The sequence below is a fragment of the Mobula birostris genome, chromosome 7 (genome assembly GCF_030028105.1).
Source record: "Mobula birostris isolate sMobBir1 chromosome 7, sMobBir1.hap1, whole genome shotgun sequence".
In the NCBI taxonomy this organism is placed as follows: Eukaryota; Metazoa; Chordata; class Chondrichthyes; order Myliobatiformes; family Myliobatidae; genus Mobula; species Mobula birostris.
In genome coordinates, this window is record NC_092376.1 from 116,019,007 (window position 1) to 116,037,974 (window position 18,968).

At 40.1% G+C, this 18,968-nt stretch overlaps 1 protein-coding gene across 3 annotated transcripts in view; it reads left to right on the forward strand.

Annotated features, from left to right (window-relative positions):
• Positions 1–18,968, forward strand: part of nsd1a (nuclear receptor binding SET domain protein 1a) — a 124,040-nt gene that overhangs the window by 45,834 nt on the left and 59,238 nt on the right. For all 3 annotated transcript variants that reach the window (XM_072263657.1, XM_072263658.1, XM_072263659.1), the window contains exons 6-9: positions 204–1,089; positions 4,432–4,550; positions 8,208–8,295; positions 18,642–18,751. In XM_072263657.1, coding sequence (XP_072119758.1) covers positions 204–1,089; positions 4,432–4,550; positions 8,208–8,295; positions 18,642–18,751 — 1,203 coding nt within the window. The remainder of the gene's footprint in view (positions 1–203; positions 1,090–4,431; positions 4,551–8,207; positions 8,296–18,641; positions 18,752–18,968) is intronic.

Genomic DNA, 18,968 nt, shown 5'->3' on the forward strand with positions numbered 1-18,968 from the left:
TGGCCTGCTGCGGGTCACCAGCAACTTTGATGTGTGTTGCTTTAATTTCCTTTTTGAGCAGGTCAGCAAGTTATGATTCAGCTTTTATACAAGTGGCATACATTTAGTGTTACAGTTGTGATAACATCTGCATTTTCTGTTTGGATTTTTTTTGTAGTTTTGACTTTACACCTTTAGACAATAATGGTTATTTTATTTCAAAGGGCACATCACACTGTTTAGGAAAAGCTCGTCAAACGGAAACACAGGACTTTACAAGCTGCAAGAATGAATCAAAAAGGCAACAATTTAAGAAGAATTTGACTCACCCCCAGAAATGCTCTACTCCGAAGACAACTCCATCTAAACTTGTAGCAGGTTCAGTCTTGTCAAAATCTATTCATTGTCAAGCCTTGCCCACACCTGTGGTAGCCCAAAGTGTTTCACAACTAGCTCTCTCTAATTCAGCAGTAAAACCAACTCCTATGAAACCTGTGCTGAAACAGTGCACAGTTGTGCCCGACGGCGAGGGTGTGCAGCCCATGCCCGACGGCAAGGGTGTGCAGCCCGTGCCCGACGGCGAGGGTGTGCAGCCCATGCCTATGGTACAAAACTCCCAGACCAGGCATGTTACAGGCCTTCAGTCCATAAATGAATTAGGAAAATGCAAGACCACGTCAGGAATGGAGTCATTGCAGTCCATTCCTAAGAGGGAACAATCACATGTCATTCCTGCAGATGATTTATTCCAGTCCATGGCAGTAGGGGAACAACACCATTGCACTGTTGTGGAAGCAGGGTGCCTGCCTGTGTCTACAGCAAATCAGTCACCTTCCCAAATTGTGGAATATCAATCCCAGTTATCAGCAAAGGAACTGTTCCAGTCTTCATCTGCAAAAGGGGGCTCATCTATTCCAGCCACAGAATATCTCCAGTCCTTGCCAGCAGAGCAACCTGCTCCCCCAACTGCTCAGACACAAGCAGATTCACAAGAATGTAAAAAAGATAGTACTGTACAGAAGCGATGGCATCGTAGAAGCAGTCTGCATACTCCAGCACCACCTGAAGCTAAATCAGAAGGAATACTTACACAACTGACCTCTTCACCTGGTAAAAACGTTTTTCACAATATTCTACATAAGCTTTAGATTAAAATTATTTCAAAACTGCAAAATGAAAATGTAATTCTGGAAAGGCTAAGAACAATCTCTAGGTTTATATATGTCTATAAATTAGCTTTTTTTTATTTTGAAATTAACCTAAACATACAGCAATCTCAAGTTATGCATGAAACTCAAAATTGCCATATGTACTATTGGTAAAGTTAATTTCAGAGCTTGAAGTTAGAGCTTATACTCTTTTGCTTCAGAATTATCTTCAATAATAAACAAAAAGGCTCCTCTCCAAAGATGAAAATCAGTTTCAAGTTTAATTCCATATTTTAGCATAAAATTGCCAATTTGGAAGTACTGGGTTGAAATACCTAATAAAGGTTTAGGAAATTGATGCACAGTTATGGCAGGAGAGTTGGAAATAATAAGGGATTTTGAGTCAAAAAGATTTTTTTTAGAAAAGAAACCTTGAAGGTTACAAGGTGCGGATCTAGATTATTGTTTTGTCTGTTGATTGAAGTGGCGTTGTTTGAGGACTTGTGGTAGCTTTACTTGGGGCTAAATGAGCTGAGTTAATATCGCACAACATGTTGGATGCAATTGTCACAAATCCCAGGCTTGACTTTGATTATGCAGTGATACCATGTGATAATTGAGAAGTCATGCAAGAAGCATGGAATTCATCATTTATTTTACCACTATGCCCTTAGTGGATGTTCCCATTGAAAAATAGAATACCAGAGTAGAACAAATCTTACTTCACTGCATTTGCTAACTCTCTGTCACTGAATCCACCTGTGTCTTTCTCCAGTCAAAAGCATTCCTTACAACCCACATTTTCAGTCTTATTATTGCATACTTCCTTATCATGCCCTAAATTTAAGTCTCAATTATTATATATTCTGTTTTTGCCTTAAAAATAGAAAATAAGAACAATAAAAAATGGGCCCTTTACACCAATGCTACCATTCAGTGCAACCATTGTTGATCCTCTTTCACAATACAGTATTCCTGCTCTCTCATCATACTCTTCGATATCTTTTGTGCTTAAAATATATATTTACCATGTTTAAATAGTTATTTGACTTCCCGGCCTTCTGTTCCATAGGTTCACCACCTATGAGTGATGAAATTTATTTTTGTCCAATTCTAAATATTGTTATCCCCAGTAATCTGAAGCTGTCAGCCCTAATTGTAGACCCACTTGTCCTGTCATCACCTGTCCAAGATAATAAATTTACGTTCTCTTCAAGCTTTTAGTGTTATTAATTTTACATTCAAACAATCACTGTAGACACTCATAAACTGATCTGTTGATTCAACTCTGAAGAGCTTGCAGATGTGATGAACCAGTGAAGGAGTACCTTTTTGTAGTTGCATCAGCTTGCACTTCTGCTTTGATAATATCTTTCAACCTTTTGTAAGAGTCCTTCATTTAAATAGTGCAGTATCAAGTCCATATAGTAACAAAGTTTGGAAGAGAAGAACCAACCGGTCATTTATTTTATCCGCATATTTATATGGTAGGTATGGAATCAATCTCACATTTTTGCAGCAGAGTTAATGAGGTGCTCACTATTTGAAAAGCATTGATAAGCTTTCTTGAGACCTCATAGCATTTGAACTTGCATAGGTATCATCTGCCACCTTAATAAATGCACAGGTATCTGCTCTGCTTTGAGTATGGCACGATAGAAGATAACATGAGGAAGGGGAAGAAAAGGAATTGATTTGTCGTTTGTGTTGTGGACATTTGTTCAGTAGTAGTGTAAACTAATTATAAAAAAAGCTTTTACAGAAACTTGTTGCAGATTTTTAAAAAAATGTAATTTAATCAATAGGCACATAGTAATTCTCTTGAAGAACAGCAGGCTGCTGACATTGCACGTGGTGAGCAGGCATCTCTGCTGATTGAGGAATGCAGGCTGTTCTAGAGTGATATTTTGCTGATTGTGAAGAGCATCATACAACTCCTAGTAGTAGATACAGTTGTTCTACCTGAGATACCATTTGAGACAGCAAGTAGCCTTTTCATGGCACCTGTTTGATAGTATGTTGGTGAGCTCATTAAACAAGTGTATGCCACCACCAGAGTGGAACTGATGTTCTCCTGACTTTGTGATACCTTATTGGCTGAGTTCCTCCTGCAATAGATTACAGCATCTGCATTCCTTGTGCTTTCAGTGTATTTTTTTTTGGCTGCCGCAGGAACGTGCTTTTATGGACTGAAGCTGTGCTATGCTCCAAATAATAAAAATAACAATGACCATTTAGTTTACAATGCCAGTTGTTCTTGTAGTAGTAAACTGCCTGTAATGCTATATTGATGCTCATTTTTTTGTCCTTGAATTGACAAAGGTATATGAATTATGAACCTTTTTGAATTCTTTGCAGAAACACTCCAGCAGAATGCAGTTAGGGAAAATTAGGAATTGTGATTATCATGGAATGGTTACTGCCCAGTACGAGACCACTGTGTCTGTTGCACTTTTATCAGAGCAACTCAACTAGTTCCACCTCTGGCCCCTTCTCCATAGACTTGCAAATTATTCCCAATCACGTTTTTAACTGTCTTGAAAGCTGCATTGCCTGCTTTACAGTACATTTGCACAAATGAAAGTGTTTTCTTTCAGTGAGTTCTTTCCCTTCTTTAAATCTCTGTGACCTCTCATTTTTGATTTCAAAGGGAACAGTGTTCCAGTATCCACTGTGTCTCAATCTCTCAACATTTTATATACTTTCAGATCTGTCCTCCACCTTCTCTTCAAAGAAAACAATCCCAGCCTCTCCCTTCTACCCCCTGTAAGTATAGTCCCTTATCCCACAACTATTCTCAAAAATCTTTCTGGACACTCTCCAGTGCCTCCATATCCTTCTGATAACAGGGCAATCACATGAAATTAAAAATTTTTTTGGAGAGAGATTATTTTTATGATGGTAGTACTTGCAGGAAAGATAATGGTAAGGTAGGTCATCTGTATTTTTGATGTGACATTCTTGCTAGAATCAAAGGTGACATTTTGCAAAGTGTGACCAAGATTATACTAATCACAAAACTCCCATTAGTAGGAATTTAGTTCAAAGAACTGCCCTTTAATATCAAATGAACTGTATTTTCCTGTTGTTTCCCATTTATAATAGAACTGCTAATGCAATGATTTTTATCTGCATTCGGTCTTATTTTCAGTATTATCAAATGCGACATGGCAGTTTTGTGATTAAACTTTTACACCTAGAAAATAAGTAAACTTAAATATTTTCTTTCTACATTTAAAATTATGTAGATTCTATCTGATTTAGAATACAAAAGTGTTATATAAAATTGCTTGCTCTGCTGTAGGAAATGCTGAAGGAAAACGACAGAGAAAGCCTACTAAGAAGCTGTTGGAATCAACAGAAGATTTTGATCAGCTGTTTATTCCAAAGAAGAAATTTAAACGGGGCCTTCATTCATTTAAGGCATGTGCTTTGACATTTTTTAAATCATTTACCTTTTAAATTTTTTTCACACAGGTCAAACTTATATGCTATGAACGTTCTGCCATTTAATTTTTGGCCTCCACATTTGTATTACCAAGTAAAGTAAATTTTATTAAATAGAAGTCCGTGTTTTCGCAAGCAGTGCCACGTAGTAGCAAACAGTGTAGAAACACATTTTCTGTTCAGACAGCATCCTCACATTGAGACTCACTGAAACCCTTGAGGTAACAGCACCAAATGAAAAAACATTTAAAATTATTCTAATAGCCCTTCCCTGAACATGTATGTGCAGCTGGTTCTTTCTGAATACAATACATGTTTCTTCAATGAGTTATAGTTTATGCTGCAGAAAGCAACCTTTCACTCCAACCTGTCCGTGCCATTTGAGAATGAGCTATCTATTATAATCCTTTCTTCCAACAATAATCTGTAGACCATCAGGGCACAGCTCTTCCAGTGCAGATTACTGTTTCAAGTGTGATTCAGAATCAGGCTTATCACTGACATATGCCATGAAATTGGTTGTACTATGGCAGAATAAAAATTACTATGTGAATAAAAAGTAAATGAGCAGTGCAAAAGACATAGTGTAGTACTATTCATAGATTCATGGACTGGTCAGAAATTTGATAGCTGAAGGGAAGAAGCTGTTCTTAAAACATTGAGTGTGGGTCTTCAGGATATTGTATCTCCTCCCCAATGATAGTAACTCAAAGAGGACATGTCCTGGATGATGAGGTTCTTAGGGTGAAAAAAAAAACATACATTATTTCCACAATAACTTCTGAACAAGGAAGTCCTATACTTTGGTTATAAGGCACCGTATTTTCTTCTTTAACCATCTTGTGAACTGATCTTGCTGCCCTTTGAGGAAATACAGATACATATTCCAAGGTGCTTCAGTACCACTTTATATCCTTCCTTTACTATATATCCTCTTTCTTTATTGGACCTCTTTAAATGGATTCCATCACATTTCTCTGGATTAAATTGCTACCTTCTACCCAATTTACACAACTAAAATTAAAATGTTGCTCTATAGGGATGCTTGGGAGATCATTGCTTTCACTTAACCCATGTTGCCTCCCCGTAGGTCACCATGCCTGCAAAACACTGCAGCTAACTTCAGGCTGAGATCTCACTGTCACTTTCCTTACAAGTGCCAACATTCATTGCACTTTTCAAAAAAAAAAAAAAAAAAATCTGTTGACCCAAATTGTAAACAAGACATGTTGGATATTATTTCTGTGTAACTAGATTGTCCTTTGTCAAGTGTAGCTTCCACTATCCCTCAGCTCCAGAATTTCCGCTCAAACACACTCAACTTTTTGATGTTTCTTAAAACTTTTTTGAATAAGTTTTTAATTATTGACCCTATTGTGTAGCTCAGCATGAAATTTTGATTAATATATAGCACCTTTAACATTATTGGGGAAATAAATATAGGTTGTTAATGCTTTTGAAACACACCCTAATCACTTTGCACGTGCACCACCCTCAACGTTCACACACTCCATCACCAGCACACCGTGGCTAGAGTTTATAGTATTTATGATATATTGCAACAGTACTCCACTGCTGCTTTTTTAAAAGCATATTCCAAAGCTTGTAGTCTTGTACCATCTTGAAGGGAAAGGTGAAAGTAATTGGTACTACACGAAATGCAAGTTCATTTCCATTTCCTAATCACGCTGACTTGGAAATACATTGCCATTCCTCCATTTCGCCAATTCTATCGCTCATGTATGTAAGAGGCTAAATGTTAAAACTCTCTATCAATTCAGGCTGTGAGACTATGACCATAAATGCTGTGCACTGTTGTGAAATCTGGCCTTGATTACTAAACATGGTATTGCACGCGCAAAGTACAGTTTCAAAATATGTCACACTTAAAGTTAGAAGTGAGAAGAATAGGAACGCAGTTAAAGAATGAATGCCAGTTCCAATGGTTGTGCAGGTTCCGAATGAACATGTGATTAAGATTAATAATCCCTTGTGTAAAACGGAGCAAACAGGTTTCCAGTGCTGCAACAGAGGAATTGTTTAGCAGTTGTTCTGAAAGTTTCTGAAAAACCACAATATTGAAGGCAGTATAGAATGATACAAAAAAAAGGTAGAAGTGACAGGTCAGTCAATGGCTAATAGTGTCTGACTAGTTTAAAAAAAAATTGAAATGAATCATCTGATCAGTTGTATAATAAATAATTATAAATAATAATTATAGTACGTCATGCCACATTATATTATTTGAAAACACATTATGACTGAGAAATAGATGGAGCCAAGTAATTGACCCTTCTGAGATGATTGTCTTAATTTAAAAAAAATACATACATGGCCTTGGTCACCAAAGTATCATGCCGGGTAAAGGAGGTAATAGGCAAATATTCTTTTGTGCATTAGAGTATTTTATATCAGGATTTAACAGTTTTGAAGGTTCAGGCAAGAATGGTTGAAAGACTTAAAATTAAAATTATTCTGTCTGTTTACAGATGGCATCTGTGAATTATCTTTTATGTTGGCAGCAAAGAATCTTTAATTACTTTTAACTCCTTAGTGCAGCATGATTTGAGCAACAAATTGAGTTGTGGGCACAGGAAAATATAATGTAGTTACTGATAATTTTGAAATCCTAAAACATTTTATCTCTGTTATTTGTCTACTAAAAACAAGCTCAGTCAGGCTCCGTGGATATTTTGGGCAGAGATCCTTTAGTACTCCTGACAGTCTTGGTCTGTTAATATCTGACTGGGATGTATGTAGGATGAATAACAAAAATAGTTACAGCTATATAATGAGCTGCTTTAAAATATTTGCTAAGTATGAAATGCCAAATGATTAGCTTTGGTGCAATTTATTAAGTGTTGAGAAAACACACTGCTTTCCTTGGTACAAATATTTCCTACTCTGCACTTATTCTAGCTGGATGGCCCCCATCCTTGTAAATGCCCTAGCTCTGTTCTTGCTACCTAGAACTATGCAAAAGATAATCAAATGTGCTATCTTCAGGCCTGAATTTTCAAACAAGATACACTTCCAGTTAATATCTGCATCCCTTGTGCAGTCCAAACTCTTTTTACTTTTACTTGGAAAAACAAGATGATACGTTGTCTAAATTGCGTACATGATTCAAATTGAGTTGCTTGAAACTTAGTTGTTTTGGTCCAAGTTTTCTCTCAGTATTGAGGGAATGTGCTAGTCACTAGCAAGGCTAGTATTTATTGTTCATTGCTCAATGCATAACCAGGTACTGTCCTGAAGCACTGCTGTTCTAGTAAAGGTGACTCACAGTGCTGCCTGATAATAAGTTCCATGAATTAAATCCAGTAAAAATGAATAATATAATACTTTGCAACCCATGGGACTCCCATACCTAGAGTGTCCTTTTTCCTGATGGCAGATGTCGCAAGTTTTGGAGGTGCTGATCTGCTAGATTTTGCAGATGTTATGCACCGTAGGTATGATGCACCAGCGGTGGAGGGAATTAACGTTAGGGGTAGTTGAAGCAGTCCTGGTTCACGACAAATGGATCCAAATTGCTTTCAGCTGGCATTCTTTTAGATGCTTGTTTCAGGCTGATTTTTGATTGTGTTAGTCAATTCTGAGAGACTGAATAAATATTATTCTTCCCTCCAGCCTTCTCAGCACTCTGAAGCCAGAAGTACAAAGAGTGTTCAAACAATGGTAAATAGTCCTGTGCCACAGTCTATGAAGTGTTGTTTAGGTAAGTAATCTAAGTGTTTTGATCATGTTGCATTTATCAGTTATTCGGGCGTGGTTCCTTTCAATAATTAAAAATAGTTAATTTTTGAATGCTAAAGCTTTTTTCATGTATTCTACTGTCTGTGTTCTTTTGTGTTTCTAGCATCTTTCATACATTGCAAGAGTAATCCTGGGGTGGGGGGGGTGCGGTCAGTGAAAATACTAATCTCTCCAGAACAATTTTGACAGCACTGTATGCATGCTCTCCCTTCCTTCATTTTGTTGAAATTTACACAAGTCTGAAAGCTTGTTGTCAGAAGATTATTAATAGGGTGGCACAGTGGAGCAGTTAATAGAGCTGCTGTCTCACAGTGCTAATAGGCACCAAAAAACGCCCACTAGAATGTTGATAAGTTGTAGAATCGGGGGGGAAGTTGACATGAATTTGGAGAGAATAAAATGGGCTAGGAAAAAAAGGGCCCGTTTCTGTGATTCTAGTATACCTACAAACAAATTTTGTTTGCATTTGCATCAGGTTAAATTGTTTTATTGCAGTTGAATCTGAGAAATGCATTTTCATATGATAGAAGTACTCTCAGCAACTTTGCTTCATATTATTCTGCAAATTTGAAAATTTATGGATGTGAAGGATGAGTACACCAGTGATATAGTTTGGCCCAGTTTTCCAAATTTGAAGTTGTGTGTCCAAGGCAGGAACTACAAACTGGCTATTACCCCTTTTTACAGTTGCTCTCAATGTTTATTTAAAACCTGCTGTACCCATTTGTTTTTAGAATATTCACACTGATCATTTTTAAAATGTTGCTCCTCATGGTATCTTGTTGGGAGTTATATTATGCCATGTCTGTTTCTATCATAGCCTTTGGTTTCTCTTGACTCAACAACATTTTCAGTTGGTAGAGCGAAAATTGATATTAGCTCGATGGACTGGCAAATGTTTGATAACATTTGTAAGAATACCTAACAGTCATAAGGTATTGCTCCTTTACTCCTTACTTGGCAAGTTCTGATAGTGGGTTGGGTAATCTGGCCAAATATTTATAGATATTCACCTAGGTGATATTCTAGCAGTTCTGTGAGATGTCACCAAAGGTTATTAGAATAAGAACTTTTGGTGTAGGAGCTAACATTGACATGCATGGAAGATTGGTTGGCTAACTGGAAACAGCAGGTATTAATACCTATTTTGTTGATTGGCAAGTTGTTAAAAAATGGAATGTCACAAGGACTAGTGTTGGGATCTTAGTTTTTCAGGAAATTTATAAATTTATAAACTTGCATTAAGGTACCAATGGAAAAACTAGGTAGTTAGGTAAATTGTGAAGAGGACTAAAGGGGACTACAAAATGATACAGTTCAGTTAAGTGGGTAGGCAAAGATCTGGTAAATGGTATATAATTAGGGAAACTGTCCATTTTAGCAGAATAAATTTTTTAAAATGCATGTGAAAGATTGCAGTGTGCTGTGGTGCAGAAGGATCTGCCTCTCCTGGTGTTTCAAATGACAGAAAGCTATTTTTTATTGATAGGAAGATTAAATGCAAAAACAAAAAGAGGAAGCTCAGTTATCTGGCCTCCTCAAGGAGAGATGTAAATGTGCCAGAAGCAGCTTAAGGATGTTCATTGGACTGTATTGTTTGATGACAACTGGCTCAAGGTGCACCTTCCAGAATTAAGCGAGAGAGGACTGACTGAAATATTTAAAATCCTGAAAGGGAATGGCAGGGAGAATGTGGAGAAGATATTTCCTTTTATGGAAGAATCTAGAACCAGGGTCACTGCTTTAAAATAATACTGTATGTTTAAGACAGTGAGGATCATTAGGCTTTGGAGCTCATCCTCAGCGTGATGGAAACAGAGTCTCTAAGATATTCAAAGCCAAACAAAGCCAAACGTGGATTTTTTGAAAGCCAAGTTTACTCACTGTAGATTGGAATGGAAAGTCAAGGTTAAAATTAGCCATGATTTTACTAAATGTGAAGCAGGCTCTATCCTAATTCAGGTATCTGTGTGTGGAATTTCAGTAACCAAACACTAGTAAAGATATCAAATTGAGAGAGGGCACAGAAAATATCTGCTCTCAGTTGTCAAACATAAAGATGGGGAATGCCTCATTGAATAATACAGAAACTCAAATGAAGAACATGCTTAAAGTATTGCTGATGCTTTCTGAGTTGCAGTATTGTGCAAAAGTTGTGGGCACATATATGTAACTAGGGTGTCTAAACTTTTGCACATTGCTTTATTTGTCGATGTATGGCAGAAGCAAAGGATGTTGGGAATGGTGATGGTGGAGCGCGGCAAGTGGGGTGTGGAACAGGTGGCAGAAACGGAGTGCCAGGGCGGCAGGTGGCATGGGTGCTGAGACACCAGGCAAAGTCATTTGATTGCAAACAATTGATTCATTGATCATTACAGAATGTCTCTTGGGTGCTTCCTGCTCCCACCCTTTTCTCTTGCCCTTTTACCAACCATGATTCCCTTCTCAGTTCACAAGAAACCCATATTAGAATCATCACTCACATATGGCATGATTTATTTTGTGACAGCAGTACAGTGCAATACATAAAATAACTACAGTACTGTGCAAAAGTCTTAGGCACTGTAGATATGTGTGTCTGTATGTGTAAGAGTTTCTTCTTTTATCTTACTGCTAAGGTGAATATAATGGCTTCTCTGTACTGTTAACTGCGGGGACAGTGGTTCGCTATAGCAGTATGTTTGGATTATAATTAGTGATAATGGGACTTGTATTCATTTGTTAACCAGTTGGGATAGATGTTATTCTTTCTGTCTGTGTGAAAGCTGTTAGTTGCGCGGGCTTTGGGGAGAAGGCACGAAGAGGATGAAGAGAGAAGAGGTGGCTTGAGGAGATGGTTGTTGGACCTGCTGGGCCTGGGCTCAGGGCGGGAGCCCAGGGGTCGACGACAAGCGAAGGAGGATCAGTGACAGGGAATCCATGAGCTCCAACGTTTGTGCCTGGACATGTTTATGAGATTATTGGCGCCTTTTATTTGTTTTTCTTTTCTTTTGTTCTCTACTAACCCCATACTTAAATATAAAATCTTACTCGTTTAACCGCACATTGTAGACTGAATGTTATTTCGGGGTACTGATGTTACACAGGGGACACAACACACAGCATCCACCCGAACTTGATTACCCAGTTTGGCGGGGCCGAAGGCTGCTCTCCCCAGACGGAAGCGAGCTAAGCGAGCCTGAGGCTTACCAGGGGGCTACATTGTGGGGGCTATCGTCCAGGATGTGGATTTTTGTAGGGTGCTGTGTGATTGCCCTGTTTAAGTCGGTGCTGCTGTGTCTCTGTGGAATTGCTGTTAGTAATGTGTGTCTCTGTGGAATTGCGGTTAGTGATGAGTACCTATGTGGGATTGCGGTTAGTAACGGGTTGAGTGGGGTGGATATTCGTACCTTGGATGAATTGTTAATTCGATTTTTGAGTACAGTTAAAGCCAATGGCGAAGTTGAAACAGCAGCGCAAAAGCTTAATAAAATGGCGGGCTCAGACCTTGCTTCAGCGCGGCCCAGCGCTGATGTCACGGAGATGGGATTGCCAGTGTCTATTGGTGCCCCAGATGAGGTGGAGCCATGGGCTGTCCATACTGTCAGGAGGGAGTGGGAAGAGTGGTCGGAATTTTAACGCTGTGGCAGGCTCTGCCCGGTCTTTGGAATAATGTCCACCCCTAAAGGGGGGGAGGCGTGGGCAGAGCGGACCTCTCGGTTGTTAGATGAGTTGCAGTGCTCGGTTGAGGGAGAGTGATAGGGATTGGTTGAAAGTTTGAGTAGGTGGGCTGTTGACGGTGTTAGAACTGTCAGGGTCAATTACTCCGTAGTGACAGCGGCCAGTTATCTGAAAGCAGGGGAAAATGCGTCTGGTTCGACTGGCAATAAAATGCAGCGCCTTGGGGGCTTTCCATACCTGTGACAGGAGATTGGGGAAAAGCTTTCAGTGTATCTTCTCTTGGCTAGGAAGGCAGCTAAATTGCTTGCAGTGCCAGGGGGATCGTTTCAGGGGATCAGCTCCTCCCTCAGTTGTTCAGCTGATCAGAGAGGTGTCGGGAAGCTTAGTGGAGGCCCAGTGGGGGAACGGCTTGGGGTCTCTGGGGGAGCACATTCCCAGCAATGCACTAAGGAACTTCGGAGAGGAAAAGACCCTATTCCTGAAGGCTTAGAGGGACCCCGCCTCCATGTGTCGTTACAGATAGATGAAAGCTATGCTAAGGCCATCCTCGATACTGCGGCGCAGGTCAAGTTGCTGTACAGTTCGTTTTATTTGAAGCATTTACCGGTATTTGAAGCATTTACTCTCGACACCATTAGGGGCACTGGAAATTAGGAATATCAGTGCTGGAGATTACCCAGCAGACGATTATGGGTCAGTGAAACTGGAGTTATTGGAGGCCAAGGTGGGGGTGTCTGAGGTTCCTGAATCGTCAGTGCTGTTGTGTCCGGACACTGTTGAGACGAGCAGTGTTTCGATTCTGGAGGGGACCAGCATCCCACTGATGAGGAGGCGTATGGGGGCCTGCCAGGAGGAGGCGGGTGAGAACTGTTCGGGGGCGTTGACTGTGCATCCAGTGTTTCGAGCTGCTTGTGAGGACGTGTGTAGCAGCATTGGGCTGGTACTGAATTTAAACGAGAGCCGATGGTGGTACAGCCTGGGGGAAGTACCTGAGGGGGAGACCCTCTTAGTAGATACTCCAAAATACCATGAGGGAAGGGAGTTGACTGCTGAAGGCACCTCGGTGAGAGAGAGGTCACGGCGACTGGTCCCTGGATTTGTGGAAGTTGTAGGCAGCATGTGTGGATTATAGGACTCTGAACAGGCGCACTGTCTTTGACCAGAATACAGCCCTGAGGGCCAAAGACGCTATGGGCTTTTTGTGTGGTGCGACATGGTTTAACGTGCTGGATCTGAGGAGTGGATGTTGCCAGATCCTGATGAGTGAGGCTGACAAGGAGAAGCCAGCCGTTATTGTTTCCCTAGGATTCTTCTGGTCCGAAAAGATGTCAAAGGGCACTTCCAGAGCCCCTGCAACCTTCCCGCGGGGCATGAGGAAGACCGTGGGGGAAGTGAAGGTGTGTGGAATTTTCTCGTATGTGGATGACTGCCTAGAGTTGGATTCGCCTTGGGGGACTATGATGCGAGGCGAGTGGCGAAGCCCGGGCGACAAAGAGTTAAAGAATTAAAACTTTCTTTGGACGAGTGCCAGGTCTGGAGAAAGATGCAGTTCATGTGTGCTCTGTGTTCAGTTGTGAAATTCTCCGGTAATTCTTGGAGATTTGCTGGGGACTATGACAAAGTGCAGCACCCTTTGAATCTGCTGCTGTGTGGCTACCTTCCCTTGGAGAAGAAAGGGAGAGGGGAAAAGCGACAGAAGCGAAATGTAACATGTGGAGTAGTTTTTGGCCGGCGGAGTTTGGTGCAATCTGAGAGAAATGACCCGACATACCAGTTGAACTTCCTGGTGTTGGAACAGACGGTGGTGGGCCTGGGGATGGAAACCCAGGTCGTCAATTGTAATGAGACACTGGGGAGAGAGGGGATTTGCACCGCTGAACTGAGCGCTCTAACATGCTGGCTGGAGACTGCCGCACTTTTGGGACAAACCTTGAAGACTTGGAGTTCAAACTCATCAAAGTGGAGATGGAGAAACGGAATTTCAAGCAGAAACTGCGGCCACTTACTGATGAATTAATCCAGAAAAGATTGGAGGACTTACAAGTTGGAGAAGACAAAGAAAGCTGTTTGACTAAGGCCAACAGAAAACTGAGAGCCCAGAGAGGGGAGGTTGATTACACTTCCGAGGAGGTGAAACAATGACGGATAGATCTCGGACAAGGGAAGCGGATGCTTGAAGGGAACCTGAAAATGACCATCGACAGTTTAAATGAAGTGGAAAAATTGAAAGTTGACCTGGAGAAAGTCATCAGGAAGAAAAAACTGGAGATAAGTTCAGTGAACTCTAAACTGGAGGCTGAACACCTTTAACTGCTACTTTTCAGGTCAGGGTGGAAGAAGCTGGTGGTGTAATTGCATCCCAGATTGAGATGGCCAAGAAGCTTGAGTCAGAACTGCTGAGACTGGGGTGAGAGTTGGAGGGGTGCAAGAAGAAGCTGACGTCTCGATTGCAGGAGACTGAAGAGGCTGCAGAGGCGGCCTAGGCCAAGTGCTTCAGTTTGGAGAAAATCAAACAGCAGCTACCGATCGAGGAAATGAGGAAGAATACGAATTTGAAGGATGATGTGCTGGATGTGTGGTACGTGCTGCCTTTCGCTAACTTCCCCTTGATTGAGGAAGAGGCTTTTGACCCTTCTCCCACTGAATCAGGTGTAATAGGGAGGGCTATCTGTGGGCAGCCTGGGTAACAGCAGGACCTTGAAGGAAAAGAAGTGAGGCCCCGGACATGGGAAAGGGGACTCCAGGTTGCAGTGGGGGCATGAGTGAGAGATTGAGAGAGGAGTCGGCAAGCGGACCGGAAGTATCCCCAGTAGTGTCCGAGCCTTAGGGGTTTAGGTGATTGGGTACGGAGGTCTCAGAGGATTAGGAAACTCCCAGATAGGTTGGCCTACATAGCACCCATGGGACCAAGCGTAAGGTCCACTGTTTGGGGAGCAACGTCACTGTTTGTACCTGGATTGGGTTTTTGTATCTGCAGGAAGGGTTGCGAGTTATTTAGAAGTCATGAGGACATGACTAAATTTGGTGGGGGGAGAGTGTAAGGGTTTCTTCTTTTATGTTACTGCTAAGGTGAATAAAATGGCTTCTCTGTACTGTTAACTGCGGAGACAGTGGTTCTCTATAGCAGTATGTTTGGATGATAATTAGTGATAACGGGACTTGTATTCATTTGTTAACCAACTGGGATAGATGTTATTCTTTCTGTCTGTGTGAAAGCTGTTAGTTGCGTGGGCTTTGGGGAGAAGGCGTGAAGAGGATGAAGAGAGAAGAGGTGGCTTGAGGAGACGGTTGCTGTCTATGTGTGTGTGTGTGTATATATATATATATATATATATATACACACACACACACACACACACACACACACACACACACACACACACATATATATATATATATATATATATATATATATATATATATATATATATATAGATATATATATAGATATATACACACACATACACATACATATATACACATATAAAATGTGCCTTAGACTTTTGCATAATACTGTTATTTAATAAAGTACTCATGCACAATTGCTCTTTTCTTTGATTGGCTTTATTTAAATATTTGTTTATAGCATCTTGCTTGCTCTATATAATTATAGCCTGCATTGTGAGAAACCCTGTGCTATAGAATCAAGGTTTTTTTATTTCTTGTTGGAAGCAGTGTTTTGTCCACGTGCACATTGTGCCATCTCATAATCAAATTGACATACTGATGTGTGGCACTGAATGTCCCTCACTTAATATTTTTAGCATCAAAATTACCTGCCTCCCTATTTGCAAACTTGCACAAGTTCTGCTGGCCTGCCACTGAAATTTCTTCCATATACAAATTGTTATTGCAGATTCCTTGGGGATGATCTGAATACAATAGGTGAAATGGTTAGAATATAAAGTAAGACCATAAGATATAAGAGCAGAATTGGGCCATTTGGCCATAGTCTGCTCTGCCATTTTATCATGGCTGATCCAATTTTCTTCTTAGCCCCATTCTCCTGCCTTCTCCCAGTATCCCTTCATGCCCTGACCAGTCAAGAATCTATCATCCTCTGCCTTAAATATACATGATGGAAAGACATTAATCTCCATTCTATATTTGACCTGGAAACAGCAGTATCTATAAGTCTTAAGTTCTTGTTAATATTGGTAAACATGTTGTACATATAGTACTGTGCAAAGCTCTTGGGCACTGTAAGAGGACAGTCTGCAAAAGGTTATTGACAATAAAGTGGTAACTAATGGAGTAAGGAAAAATGCACTTTGTTAGGAAAGAAAAAGTTTTTGTTTAGCAGGAGGAACATGGCATATATTTATGTATAGGAAGATATGGGTATATTGTTCCAGGAAAATTATGCAATAAACATGCAACTACGATGTGCATTTCGAAAAGCAAATTGTACTGTGGCCTTCATTGCAAAGGGATTAGAAATCAAAGATATACAGGTTCTTTTAAGATACTGCAAGGTCTTGAGTCTACATTTTATTGTGGTGTGTACAGTTGTGGTCTCTGTGCCTGAGGGTAGATGTATATTATCTTTGGAGTTACTCCAGTTTAGACTTAAAATATTACTTTGTTTTGAAAGAAAGGTTTGGCTGGATTAAATCTGACCTCCTCTATGAGCAAGTTTTATCTGGGCAGTTTCCCACATTGGTGGATGGGTATCAGTGGTTAGCTCTACCAAAGTAGGCTAACTAAAGGTATAGTAACTTCCAAAGCACATGATATCCCTGCTGCATCTGGGTTCTTAAAATTTGTTGTGCCTTGTGAATTGAATGGAGTGAAGTAATTATGCTCTGTATAAACTACAAGCTTTTAGATAAATCATTGTAAATTTTATGGAATTCGGTATATCTCTTATCCATATTAATTATGGTTATGAAATACAGTTGCAAGAAAAAGTTTGTGAACCCTTTGCAACTACCTGGTTTTCTGCATTAATTACTCAAAAATGTGTTCTGATTTTCATCTAAGTTACAATAATAGACAAACACAAGTAACAACAAACAAACAATTGTACTTCTCATCAATACTGAGTACGCCATTTAAACAATCACAGTCTAGGTTCAAAAAAGTATGTGGACCTTTGGAGTAAAGCCTTCTACAGAAGCTATTTGGAGTTATGTGTTCCAATCAATGAGATGAGTTTGGAGGTGTGGGTTGTAGAGGTGCCTTGCCCTATTAAAAAAGAGACATAACGTCAGGTTACTGACGGAGCCTGTTCTTAAGAAAGATCTGTTTACATGCACCTTGCCTCAATCAAAACAACTTTCAGAGGACCTTAGAAGAAGATTTGTAGAGATGCATGAAGCTGAAAAAGGCTACAAAAGCATTTCTAAAGACCTGAGTGTTCATAAGTCCACAGTAAGAAAAAATGTCTACAAATGGAAGAAATTCAGTACTGTTGCTACTCTTCTTTAAGGGTGGGCGTTCTGCAAAGATCACACCAAAGGCACATCGTGCAATGCTGAAGGAGGTGAAGAAGAACCCAAGGGTAACAACAAGAGACCTGCAGAAATCTCTAGAACTTGCTGAAGTCTCTGTTCATGTGTCTACTATAAGAAAAGCACTGAATAAGAATGGTGTTCATGGAAGGACACCACAGAGGAAAGAAACTACTGCTCTCCAAAAAAAAAATACTGCATGTCTCAAGTTTGCCAAAGACCACCTGGATGTTCCACAACGCTTCTGGGACAATGTTCTGTGGAAAGATGAGACAAAAGTTGAACTTTTTGGCAGAAGTGCACACTGCTATGTTTGGAGAAAAAGGGCACTGCACACCAACACCAAAATCTCATCTCAACTGTGAAGCATGGTAGAAGGAGCATTATGGTTTGGGGCTGCTTTGCTGCCTCAGGGCCGGGAGAGCTTGCAGTCATTGAGGGAACAATGAATTCAAAATTGTATCGAGACATTTTCGAGGAGAATGTCAGGGTACCAGTCCATCACCTGAAGCTTAATAGAAGTTGGATGATGCAGCAAGACAATAATCCAAAACACAGGAGTAAATCAACAGAATGATTTAAAAAGAAGAAAATTTGCGTTTTGGAATGGCCAAGTCAGAGTCCAGACCTCAATCCGATTGAGATGCTGTGGCATGACATGAAGAGGGCTGTTCATGCAAGGTATTCCAGAAATTCTGATGAACTGAAACAGTTTTCTATGGAGGAATGATCCAAAATTTCTCTGTGCCATTGTGCAAATCTGATCAGCAGCTACAGGAAACATTTGGAGGAGATTATTGCTGTAAAGGAGGTTCTACTGGTTATTAAATGCATAAGTTTTCCAGCCTGGACTGTGAATGATTAAGCAATGTGTTCAATACATTCATGAGGTGTGTAATTGTTTGTGTGTTATTTTGGGCAGATTGTGTTTGTCTATTATTGTAACGCAGATGAAGATGAGACCTCATTTTGTAAGTAATTCATGCAGAAAACCAGGCAATGGCAAAGGGTTCACAAACTTTTTCTTGAAACTGTACTTATATTCTCTTTATTCAATATATGGGAGAGATAGTGGGTAAGAAATAATGCAAAGAAGGAGACTGACAACTTTTTAATGAATACATGCGATGGATTTCACAATGATTTGTTTTCATTCCTCCTGAATGTTTATCTGACGCAAGACTATATATTGTAGGTGAAAACAGTATCTCAAGCAGAAGAATGGTTTGTAAAAATGAAAAGAAGCCACAAATCTCATCTTCCAATAAGGACCAAATTCAACTCAGATCTGGAAGTGAAAAAAAGGTATTTTACTTACTATGAGTATGCTAGCCAGTAGCAAAGTTACCGTTTCAGCACTTGTTAGCATTGAAGAGGTAAAAATGCAGTGTAATTAGGCTTCTGAAGACATTATTCTGTTGAACAAGGTGACCTGAAAAGCTATGCATAAGCACTTTGAAAGGTTATTATTGCAGAGTATGACTGGCTAACATTTCACATTCTTTCTAGGGTGATGAATCCA